The sequence below is a fragment of the Hetaerina americana genome, unplaced genomic scaffold (assembly GCF_022747635.1).
Source record: "Hetaerina americana unplaced genomic scaffold, ioHetAmer1.1.p SCAF_3, whole genome shotgun sequence".
Lineage (NCBI taxonomy): Eukaryota > Metazoa > Arthropoda > Insecta > Odonata > Calopterygidae > Hetaerina > Hetaerina americana.
Window position 1 is genome coordinate 109,144,646 of NW_027286874.1, and position 12,985 is coordinate 109,157,630.

The 12,985-nt window shown below is 38.9% G+C and overlaps 1 protein-coding gene across 2 annotated transcripts in view; it reads left to right on the forward strand.

Moving 5' to 3' along the window:
• The window catches only part of Nup98-96 (nuclear pore complex protein Nup98-96), a 75,672-nt gene that overhangs the window by 58,282 nt on the left and 4,405 nt on the right, over window positions 1-12,985 (forward strand). For both annotated transcript variants that reach the window (XM_071587172.1, XM_071587174.1), the window contains exons 30-36: window positions 2,189-2,367; window positions 2,493-2,711; window positions 3,941-4,175; window positions 5,460-5,783; window positions 8,522-8,677; window positions 10,970-11,140; window positions 12,156-12,253. In XM_071587172.1, coding sequence (XP_071443273.1) covers window positions 2,189-2,367; window positions 2,493-2,711; window positions 3,941-4,175; window positions 5,460-5,783; window positions 8,522-8,677; window positions 10,970-11,140; window positions 12,156-12,253 — 1,382 coding nt within the window. The remainder of the gene's footprint in view (window positions 1-2,188; window positions 2,368-2,492; window positions 2,712-3,940; window positions 4,176-5,459; window positions 5,784-8,521; window positions 8,678-10,969; window positions 11,141-12,155; window positions 12,254-12,985) is intronic.

A 12,985-nucleotide genomic window follows, 5' to 3' on the forward strand; every position in this document is an offset into this window, starting at 1 on the left:
TATAGGGTGATGTTTATATGATTACAGTTTTGGTTTGTTTTTTGTTATCACACTAGTATGAAGTATGTCCCAGTAAATACACAAGTTCTTGTTTTTGATATTCGTTACATTGTTTTTGATGTAGGGGAAGGGCCAATGGGGGTGATATATCTGTCCTTACATATGCTTTTGCTTTCTGTTGACGCTAAACATACATGCTATACTTTTTTATTACAATTTGACATGAAAAATTGCTTTCGTCAAGTTTTCTTGTTCAGAAATTGCTTGTCTCTTGTGCGATTTGTGTTCCTTAAAAAATCCTCCTCCTCCTGTTCCTCTAAAGATGACAGTTTTTAAACAAACAAAGATATCGAAGATGTAGGTTTAGTTTTCTTAGTATGAAAACATTGAAGAATAGTTTGGATTGAGCAAGGGAATGGGTATGAGAGATGCTATTGGGGACAGCTGGAAAAAAGGAAATAATTATGCCTCTGTTTTGAGCATTTGATTGTGTTGAGTGGGATATCTTGAAGAGGAAGGAGTGGATTAGAAAGACAAACTGTTAATTAAAAGCTTGTGTATATGAAGCAGGAGGAAATGGAATGTTATTTGAGAAAATGGGATGTAGAATCATTAAATTTAATGGACTATGTAAGGAATATCAGCAGGTTATATAGAAAATTATGGGTGAGGAAAGGAAGGTGAATATAATAGAATAATAGTGGAAAAATATCAAGAAGAGGATATTGAAAGCAGAAAACAAAACAGTAAGGACAAGGGTACCATGGATTATGGGGGAGGTAATTAGGAAGGTAGTTAAATAATCATAAACTGATGTGGGAAACAAATGGAGCTATAGAAGTGAGGTGGAAGACTTCTTGATAAGATTTGGAATGTTTTCAAAGGAAGGGTGAAATGGGTGCACTGTATAAAAAAGTGATGTACCTTTGTTTTTGATACACCAAATGCAAATCATCATTGATTATAAAAATTAGAGTTCACTCTTTTAAACCAGGTGAGCCAAGGTAAACCAGGATTTATTACTTTTTCCCTGAAGTAGGCTACTTTTGAATATTTATCAAAATGGTTAATTGATAATTGGTTAGATTAACCCTGTGAGTTTCATGCAAGATGCAGGAGAAGTATATTGTATACTATTTATGAATGTGAAATCAAAGAAAATTTTCTGAATGTAATGTGGTGAAAAGAAATACCATTGTAATTCTACAAACACAATGCATTCACATGACATGGGTTTAATCACAGTGTAACATCATCATGTAAAATAAGGTCTGGTGTTAATGGTATGTTGGGAATGGTGGAGGATAATTTGTATTTATTTATCATTAAGACTATAATTTCTAATTGCAATTCTTGCTGAAACGAGTTAGTGATCTCTTTTGTGGTCCAAGTTTTAATGACAAAGAAATACAAGCAAGATATGCCTAGATGTGTGTGAAAACCATTGCTCATTTGTCATCATGGACAATAATTTTGATTGTTTGCATTACACTGTTGTTGTTAACCAGCTGTATTGTAAAATGAATTTTCTACTTTTGCTGAGGTGTGGGAGTGAAGGCATCAAATGGAAACAAAATCTGTTTGCCTTTATTTCCTTTCATGCATGCAGTTTTTATGATATTTTTGTTTAAAAAATAATGTTTTAGCATTTATTGTTTTTATGGTTCAAGTTTTAAATTAAATTTGATTTTTACACGAGCATGTGAGCAGTTTTGTTGTTTTGTATGTTCTCACGAGTTTTTTTATGGGCTGAAGTGCACACATTGAATTTAGCAATAATGTAGATATTTAAATGGATTTTACAAATGTAAATCATGATAATCTGGGAAAGTCAGTAGATACTGGGCTATAAATGTTCTGTTCTAATAACCCTCATTCCATCTTGTTAATGCTTTCACACAATATATATTCTTATTATTAAATGTAACCTTCAGTGCTGTGAGAATAGTTCTCAATTATTTCACTTAACAATTCAGTTACTACATAGGTTTTAAAATAATTAGATGTTATGCATCAATTAAAATGGTATTCAAATAAGTCACCTAATTTATCTCTTTATTTTTGTGATGGACTTCACGTTATTTTTGCACCACTGTTAATAGTGCCTCGTAAATGGAAATGTGTATGGGTATTGTGTGATATGAAGCAATCGTAGCTGAATTTCTCCAGTGTTGTGTTTCCATTTTAGGTTTTCAACTCGTCCAGGTCAAGAAATAATCCATGCACATTGTGATTTATGTCATTTTGGAGATGAAGATAGTGTCAAGCAGCTCGAAGACCCCGACTCTCAGATTTCCTCATTTTCTCGCCTAGTCTGGGACCTATGTTGTGCACTGTGGGGTCGATTGCCAGAGCTAGAGGAAGACTGTGAGTACTCCTATTATGCATTCGGCTTAAAGTCACCCAGAATATCTGATGTAATTTATTGTATTCTGGAATAGTTCATATGCCATCAGATGGGAGGATTATTAAATTCTGCCGTGTGTTTTCAGCATCGGAAGAAGTATACTTGAGCAGTCACAAGGTGTCCATGTCAAGAAGGAAAGCGCTGAGCGATTGGTTGCAGCAGGCAGCCAATGATGGGGTCAAGCCTCGCGTGAAGAAGGGGGCTTTGAGGGCGCAGGAGAATGATGATGCCCACACGGAAGCAGTCTTCAATCTCCTCACAAGGAGACGACTACTAGAGGCATGCGAGGCTTCGCAGAGGAAAGGCATGTTCTTCTAACATATATTTGTCTAGTCTAGCCTTCCATGCATCCTTATTCTGCTGGTAAAACGCCATCACTGGTCATGGTGCAGAAACAAACCACTACCAGCTTCATCAGTAATGGAGGACTTCAGCAATTTCTAATTTATGAATCCAGGCATGCAGTTTAGCTAGTCATGATGAATAAAGTACCCATACCATTTCTATTACTTATCTTGAAATGTTTATACATCAGTTTCTTTGTTATTTCCAGTTACTGAATGTGATGTCCTTAATACCAGTTTTATAGATGCATAAAAATATAAGGAAAATTTCATATCTGAAGCCTTGAATGTCAAAACACTTAAGCTCTATGATAATTACCCTGTGAATACTCCTGCTGGAGTTTGCTCTTATGGTGGACACTTGTTCGGGCATTGTAGAACACATGGAAGAAGACATTGAATTCTGGATGTAATAACAAGGAAAACCTGAAATTGAAACAGTTGAGCTTCAAAATCCTGCAGCAAATTGTTAGCAAATATCTAATTGGCTACACCAGTTTAATTTATGAGGAAAATCTGCAATATAATTTATTTGAAAGGATTTATTTCATATGTAAATGGAATCTTTTTATATTTGGTTGCCCTACTGCATCCAGACTGCCTGTGACGCCATATAGTATGGATTAGTGTGATGTATGCCTTTTAATAAAATCAATAAGATATTCTGTGTCTTCGAATGTACTGCTGTTTCTGTGTTATGGTGTGTGTTAACTGCATTTGACTGAGGTGGAGAACCCCATAACATAGAATATCCTTAGAACATTTCTCGGACCTTCTCATCTCATTTTTCAAAGTTAGGCCTCATACTCTTTCTCTGTATTTATATTTTTTGTGATGTTAATTCGCATTGCTATATTTTTTCCAATTTCAAAGATATAATGACATTCACAGCCACTTTGGTGGAGGCTACAAAAATTTTTATGTTACCTTTGCAGCTGAAGAGCGATATCTCTCTGTCTTAATGAAATAGGGCTTTGACATTTCAATGATTTGCTTCATGAACTGCCAAATATTCACATTATTTCTGTTCTTAAGTGTAAAATCAAGCAACGTTGGCTTGATAAACCAATAATATGAGCTTTTACCGCGCTGCCATATAATAGCTCTTCATGGGTGATGTTATCTTTATTTTTGGACCAAATAATTTGAAATTTATTATTGCTGAGCCGTATAATGCATTTATTCTCAGGAGACCATTTCGTTGCGCTGATGCTTGCTGGTGGTGGCTGGGATGGTCGTGTCCAGCTAAGGAAGCAGCTCAGTGCTTGGAGTCAAGTTGGAGCTGATGATTTCATCAGTGGAGGTAGAATGAAGCTTGTTGCTTTGAAGGCTGGTGCTCCTCTCCTTCCGACTACCTCACGCCATGGAACTATTAACTGCTGCTGGGGACTGGATTGGAAAAGGGCATTTGCTATGCATTTATGGTATGTACACACACAAGATTCAATTTTGAAATTGTCTTCACACGTCAATGAAGTTAGTTATTTTGTTATGATAAAGTTGACACAGTTTCTGTGTGTGAAATTTTGTAAATTTCCATCATGGTTTTTTATTACTCTATCTACATTGGTTCATTAAATTTAGGTTTTGTAATCACTAGGTTGCAAGAGGGTTATGTCAGTTAGATTTTAAAATGATTACCAGACTACTTATCTGCTGGCTATGTACTCAGAAGTGCAGGACATTTTATGCTTTGTTTTTCCAGTGGTATCATTTGATTCATCCCTTAAAATAAATTCTTTCAGCTGTTGACCAACCTAGATCCTACGCTATTTCATTTAAATATTTGATGATATCATTTGAAGAAGTTTAAAAGTAATAACCAACATGGAAAATCAAGCAGAAACTGGTAATTCTGTAACAAGTCAGTTTCCTTGAATACAAGCCAATTTCTTTTCCCTGTTCTTAATGAAAAAATCACCCACTGACACCCAAGCTCAAGATTTTTCAGCTTTCTTTGGGAGCCTTTTTTGTGGTGCTTCTCTATCACACCGCAATTTTCAATTGCTTTCCATCTTCTCCAAGTCAATGACCTCAATATATGCTCATTGAAAAGTGTGCCTCGGATGCATGTTTTGATGAAATATTCAATACTTTTGAGGCCTTGATTTTGCTTATGAATCTGAATTTTCCTTATTGGAAGCCTTGTTTTTGCATATTATTTGGCTGTCTTGAAACTTCCCCGTCTCTAACCTCTCTTTCTTTTTTATTTATTATGGCCTCTTTTCTTTTCTTATTCAGTTGGTGGTAATTGTGGTTCCTATGAGAGAAAAATTTCTGGTTCCATTGTTATGCCAAAGAGTTTGCTAATCTTCGGGCTGTATTTAAATTACCTTCTCCAAGTTAAGATGGGTCATTTCCAAAGTCGTCTTCAAGTGTCATTATATGTATGGTATCATTGAATGATGGTTTTTCCTTGTTAATTTCTAATTGTTATCCATTTCTTCTTCATCTTTGATTTGCAGCTTTGCTGACTTATCTTAAATTCCTTGTTTAATTTCCTTTTGTATAATTTAATGAAAAATTCTGCAATGGAGAACTTGATCTGTGTGAAATATTAGCCACTTAGTGGTAGCCTCTCTGACCACATTTAAGTATGGGGAACAAGTCACTTTTGTTGGACCTAAAGTGATGGAGTTAAGGAAAAATGGTCAGAAATATTAAAGTGTCTTAACATACAATTTCAATATTTAATTTTTTTCTGCTAGGTATGTTTACTCTCCGGTGTGCTCCATCACGGATGCACTGCTGGAGTATGAGTCTGCATTCTTGGGTGACTCAAAGGCTGTGGAGGAGGGCGGAGAAGACGAGGGAGGCTCCCTGAATGGAAGGAGCTATGCCCCAACTCCGGTGCCTCACTACATGGAAAGCGAGCACATAATGCAAGAGATGGAGCTCGGAGCCGGGAAGAAGCCTCCGTACTATGACCTCTGTTTCCACCTGCTCAAGCTGTACTGCTGCCGCTCTCACTCCCTCGAGGCCCTCCTCAACACACCCACCCACACTCCCGACCCTCTGGATGTTCGTCTCAGGTGATGGGGCATTTGGTGCCATTAGAGCTAATGTGGGTTGCATTAGGAGGAAGAATTGCACAAAACTTTCTATTCCCATTCTTTGCAAACACCAATCACTTTTATCGGGGGAGGGGTGGCTCAAGAGAGAAGCCCCCTTTCAGAGGCCCCTGGGTGTTTTTGAAAAAATGACTCTTTATGTTGTTGCGAACAAGTCTTCCGAGGTTGCATTGTCAAACCATCAGCTGAGGTTTCTGTTGGACCTTGCTCCCTCAATACCACCGTCCGTTCGCACAACTATGTACACTGTGTGGACAGCAGAAGTGGAAACGCTCTCTCACCTCTTAACGATTGCCCAGGATTTTCCAGGATTGTCCCTGCAATTTTTCTAGCCATAATAAAATGTGTTCTCTGGGGAAACTCCATCGAAGACCATTTCTAAATTTTGAACATAATCTTCTGGAACCTGCCTAGTCATGGATCCTTTTCATATTGTCTCCCAAATGCAGGGCGAGTTCTTGCCTTCTTGATATGAAACCCCACGTGCAAATATATTCTGATTGTACTCAGTGTTCCTGTATGTATCACTTTTAGCGGAAGCTTAAAGTACAAATATCTTTTGCCTTTTTACTGTTCGACTTGTAAAAAAATACACATTATTAATGCCCTCATCCTTGGTCAAAGCTTTTATTCGTAATACACCATTTTCATGTTTTATTTACTGGAAAGAAAATGTACAAAACTGTATTCAGGAATTTTTCTCGGGTTTCCAACCGGGTCAGGTTTCGGAGTACCGACGTTTCGATGGCTGACTCTGCCATCGTCTTCAGGGTTGAAGTGCAGAGCATGTTCAGTTTTCAGTTTTAAAGGTTTTTATTTCCGTCTTGCAAAGTACAGATTGTAAGGAGAGTATAAACAATATATAAACATAACAATAACAACACGGAAACCCCGTTATAGGATAATGATCCTCTTCGGGGTGGAAAAGAAATAAATAAGGACAGGCTACAAAGAGGGTAGCGTTTGCGGAAAAACCTTTCTTTTCTTTTCTACGGGAGCGGTATCGGCCCGGCATTCGCCCAAGGGCGGAGGGAAACCCGCAAAACCTCCGCCAGACCACCGGAGAAGAGAGAGCGAAGACAGACGGTATAAGAACAACAGAAACAAAACATTAATAGAATATAGATAGATTAACAAAATTTGAAACATAATACTGTTTTTGGAAATTGCCGGGTATTTATACATGTTGCGTGGGTCAGGTGTGGCCTGATTGGTCGGATGAGTTTCTTCGGCCCGCTCCGGTCAATCGGCCTTGTTCCCGTGTGTTTCTCATCTTTTTTAGTATCGGCTTCCAAATATTACTTATCTGGAAGCCGGTGTCTCGGTTTAAGTTGTTTTTCTCCAGTCGGATCTCTATTCCTTCTTTTACCGCGCGGTCCCAATAACCGTTGGCATGACATAGCCTCTTTGTGGCTTCAAAGTCGATTCTATGGTCATGGGTGATACTGTGTTCGGCGACTGCCGGCTTTTCCGGGTAGTGGAGTCGTATGCATCTCTGGTGTTCTTTTAGGCGTTTTTCAATTGTGCGGCCCGTCTCCCCGATGTAAACTTTGCCGCACTCGCAGGGAATTCGGTAGACTCCCGATGACTTCATTCCGCGTTTGTCTTTGGCCGTGACAAGGAAAGATTTTAGCTTCCCTTGTGGTTTGTGAATCGTTTCCACCTTGTGTTTTTTCAGTATTCTTGATATCTTGTGTGATACTGAAGATGTGAACGGGATGCATGCTCTGGCGATTGGCTTTTCTTCCTCCTCTCTCCTACCCTTAGGTCCCGCGAAGGCCCTTTTAAGGGCCAAATCGATTTCCCGAGGCTTGTAATTATTTTGCCGGAAGGTCTTCCTCAGATGTTGTAGTTCCGCTTCAAGGTTTTCTTTGTCGGAGACTGCACTTGCCCGGTGTATGAGTGTGGATAGAACCCCCCTTTTTTGTGCCGGATGGTGATGACTGCTACCGTTGAGATACAGGTCGGTGTGGGTTGGCTTCCTGTATACTTTGTGACCCAGGCTGCCGTCCTCCCTTCTTTCAATGAGAATATCGAGGAATGGTAGCTGTCTGTTTTCTTCCATTTCCATGGTGAACTGGATACTAGGATGTATGCCGTTCATGTGGCCGAGGAACTCGTGGAGGGTCTCCGGTCCATGTGGCCAAACGACGAAGGTGTCGTCCACGTATCGAAAAAAGTGTTTCGGTCGTAATGGAGCGGTTCTTAGTTCTTAATATTTGTTCTCAGTTCTTAATATTTGGAAGCCGATACTAAAAAAGATGAGAAACACACGGGAACAAGGCCGATTGACCGGAGCGGGCCGAAGAAACTCATCCGACCAATCAGGCCACACCTGACCCACGCAACATGTATAAATACCCGGCAATTTCCATGCTCTGCACTTCAACCCTGAAGACGATGGCAGAGTCAGCCATCGAAACGTCGGTACTCCGAAACCTGACCCGGTTGGAAACCCGAGAAAAATTCCTGAATACTATTCGCCGGGAAAGCCTGAGATCCTTCATTGTACAAAACTGGTGCACCAACTAAATTTGGCAGTAAACCTCAAATTAGTGGTATTTTTCAGCTGTGAAGTCCCAAGAATTAATGAGGGAAATATCTAAGGAAAAGGGAATATACACCAAAAGATTCATAATCATGCATTTAAGCTAAGAGGAAATTAAGTTATTGAATGATGGCGTGTTTTAATCTTTCAGTTGGCTCCTCTGGGGTGCACTGAATGCCTTAGGATACTCGCACTTGGCTGCCGAGTCGGAGGCATTGCTCCACCAGAGCATGGCTGCCCTCCTTGAGTCTCATGGCATGTGGCACTGGGCTCTCTTCCCCCTTCTCCACCTGAAAAATCCCAAGAGGTGAGTTAATCACTTTGTGCTGCTGAGGCACAAGGCTGTTCTAATGAGTTGCATTTGGTGGTGCAAAATGGCCACTGACAGAATGGGTTAATTTTATAATGATCATGGAACCTAATGATTATGTTCCTTAGGAACAGCTCATTATCCTATGGTTTGATTTTAAATAAATTGCTGGGCAAAATGCTAAATAAGTAAATATTGCACCCACAATCATCATCAAGCCCACATGTTTTCGACAACTTCAGCCAGCCCATAAGGTTTATTCTGGTATTTCTGTAGGCTTTTTTTTTAAATAAGGTACTCGGGAGTTGTAAAAAGAACTTCCGAAAACTGCATTTCTCAATTACAATGATTTTTGAAAATCTCACAGTTTGCTTTTTGTTGTAAAGCAAGCACACAGATTTTACCTGTTCTAAGCATTTGTTGCATATTTGGACATGATGCTATTATAAGAAAAGTTGATTCATGTATTTCCTATTTTGCTTTTTTTGATTTTTCCAATCATAGTTACAGTTTGAAGAAATAATATGAGAAAAACACTGACATAGCCAGAGGTTAAATCTTAATATCTAGTATATAAGATGATTTGAGCCCTTGTTTTTAATGGCTTCACGTGGTGGAAAAATCATGTCTCAAGCAATCTGGTGAGCAGGAGTTAGGCATCCTCTCTCTCATACACTGTTTACACTTGGTTAGCAAAGGTGCGATCCGAAGACACGCAAACTGTGCTTACAGTGTCTGCTATTTTGTCCTGCATGCATGCCACACCATTTGGGAATGTTTTTTTAGAAGCACAGCAAAACAATTCTCATGCCCTGTGATTACTCCCTCGTGCATCCAAGCAACAGGGCATTTATTGGTTTGGTAGGACTGATGGGGGCCCCATGATCTTCAGTCCTCAAGTGAGTGGTGAATTGCTTGATGCAGTCCCCGACTATATATTATGTGCTTTTCATACTTCCTCTATATTTGTGTTGTTACAGAAGTATGACATTAGGTACCCATTGCTACGATGGGATGTTTTAATAGCTGTATCAAATGTCCACCATTTTCCTGTGGTGGTAATTTGGGATCAAGAAACCCACTTAGTTGGTATGAGACTTGGTTCTTTCAGCAAACTTTAATATTTTGGGAAGCTTATTCTAGCATAAAATCGAATTCATGTTATCTTTGCTTTTAAGCAAAGCAAAAAAAATTTAAAAATTAGCAAAAGGATTCCTCGAATGAGGTTTCCTTGCTGGGTTAGCGAAACCTTCCCCAGACTTCTCCGAAGCATTATACTTAGCCACAATATTGTAAACAGTTGATCTGTGGTACCCGAAGAATCGAACTATTTCGAAATACGAGGGTCATCCGGAAAGTAGTACCCGTTCGTGAAATAAAGACACAAAAGTAAATATTAACAAACATAAAAAATTTTATTTGAAAGAGGATACTTTAAACTACTTCTCAACATAATCTCCAAGCAAATTAAGGCATTTGTCATAACGTGTGACAAGTTTCTGTATTCCTGCTGCATAGTCCTTTGCCGCCAGCTCATTGAGATACGCGAGGGACCCATCTTGCACAAATTTTTGCATAATGCAGATGGTGTTTAACAATTTCATGAACAATTGTTCGAGAAACATTGGGAAAATGCTCACAGAAGTCATCAATTGTGACGCGCCGATCGTTCCTCACGAATTCGTCAACTGAGCTCACCAGTTGGTCTGTAATGACAGACGGTCTCCCCGAACGCTCATCGTCGTGTGTGTTCCCCCTCCCCATGTTGAAGTTGCGACACCACCGCCGAACAGACGACTCGTCCATTACATTGTCTCCATACACCTCCTTTAATTGGCGATGAATATCACATGGGCGAACGTTTCTTGCATTGAGGAATTTAATCACTGCCCTCACTTCACAACTGGCGGCGTTCTCAATTTTTTTAAACATTGTAAACAATCACAGAAACAACACAGGCAATGCTAGCGTCACGCAACTTGGCTCAGAGAAGGCAGACAAGCCACTGAAGCTATCTGACCTCGTCCAGCGGCTACTCGCGTCGTCAGCACTTCATGCGGCACGAACGGGTACTACTTTCCGGATGACTCTCGTATTATTTGGAAACTGTAACTCCACTTAAATGGCCTTTTGTTGCTAGTAGTAGCATCTGACGTCATATTTTTGCATTGACAATGTGAATGTAATGTGTAGTCGGGGATATATTGGAGAAAGACCGCGATGTTCAAGATATTAAAGAGAAACAAGGGCTCTTAAGCACTATCTGGATTGCTGTTGTGTATTTCACAGGAGAAAGGCATGTGTCATGGATGTGCTTGGTCGCCATTTGAGGATATCTGGAGTGGACAGCAAAGTGGATGAAGAGTATGATCAGAGGGAGCAATTTGTCATCACTGACCTTCATGTGCCCAGCACATGGGTGTCGAGTGTCAAGGCGAAACTGGCCATGTCCTTGCACAGGTGGGTGGTCTCTTACTCCCTGCATCTTCTGGTGTCTTTCCCTCAAAGCCTTTGATTCGTTGGTTATATGACGTTTCTCATAGTTTCTTGATTTCATTGTCATATTTTTAATTTGTTTCATGATGAGATGGCATACACATAGATGGGGCTCGGAAAAATTAGTTGTTTTGAAAGGGCCAAGAGCAGTAGATACGAATTTCTAAAAAAATTGTTTTTTTCAAGTGATGTTGTCTGTGTTTAATGAAATACACTGTATTAAATGGTGGCATTTTAGTATTAAGGGTCATAGAATTGATCACTGCCCCAAATTATAACTTATTTCAATGACTATTAATCCATAAACCATTACTTTACTGAAGAATCAGTTTTTCTGGACATACAAAAATAATTTTAATATATCTGATATTAGATGAAGTTTAAGCAAACTTTTATGACATTGTGAATAAGTATAACCAATTTGGCAATGATTTATATAAATACCTTATCATTTTCATTTCTTTTAATAATGAAACCCTTTATTTGGTCAATGTTGCTTGTCTCCTTTCTATACGTGCCATGAAATGCACTATTCCTATCCTTCATGACATTGTATGATTGCTTTCCCTGCTGTCCCTTCCTCTTGTGTCCATTTCTCCTTTGGTGGGTGAAACAGCTCCCAAACTTCATCTCTTGGCAAAAGGGCACTTGGTTCATGAATTACTGACTTTGTCTAACTTAGAATGCCACTTGTTAGGATTAGCGAGAGGTAATTTGTTGTTCATGCAAAAAGATAAAATAATTCCACTCAATACCCATTCAGATAGCAAACTTTTTATTGATTTATATTAATTTTTTTACTTGAGCAATATTGAGGAAATTAGTTTTAGTGAGCATAAAATTTCCGAGAAACTGCAGAAAATTTCGGAGTTTAAGAGGATGTCTTGGTAGCTTAATAAGATTGTCCTCCTATTGCAGTGTAAGATGTAATCATTTTCTAACTCTTACCAGCAAAATAAAAGGCATTTTTATCTTAAAGGTATGGGGATGCAGCGTGGTGTTTAGCTAAGGCTGCATTGTGGAATGAATGCCATGAAATCATCTTGAAGCATATAGCGGCAGATGCTATCATCAATGGTATGTTGATTTGTTGTTACATGTTTATCCAGCCATATAAACACTTATTTAATGCACCCCTAAACTTAAAACAGGCCCAGCCCTATGTGAATCATGTTGATGGTCACGGTGTAGATCATGTGCCCGCCTCTCATTTCTATTCTCTCAGTCACAGAAAAGGAGTTGCTGAATATTTCCCAAAATCTCAAATTTAAGCAATCTACTGGAATCAACCATATTGCAGTTATGGTTATGAAGAAAATATATGAATGTAATCAGCAAACCTGTTGTTCTTGTAATAAATGAGTCTTTCGCTAAGGGAAAGTTCCCAGATTCGTTTAAGATATCTGAAATTAAGTCTCTCTTCAAATAGGGAGACAGGAAGCATGTTCGAAATTATCCGCCTATATTGTTGCTGTCTTAAGTTCTAATAAATGAATGTATATTTAATGTATAGGATAAGGAGAATGATCTCTTAATTCAGCACAACATGGTTTCCAAGAGAGAAGAAGCACCAGATCTGCTTCAGCCTGTTGTCATTATTAAAATTTGACAGGTTTAGATAATAATTAATTCACTTTTGCAATCTTTAATCATTTCTCCCCAGCCTTTGACTGCCTAAACCACCCTTTGTTGCTAAAAAAAAATTAGAATAATGAAGGGTTACCTGCTGCTGCTGCTACAGGTTTTTAATTGTGATGGGACTGGTTTCTTTTGGAAAGAGAAAGATTCTAGAGTAAACATATAACAGCG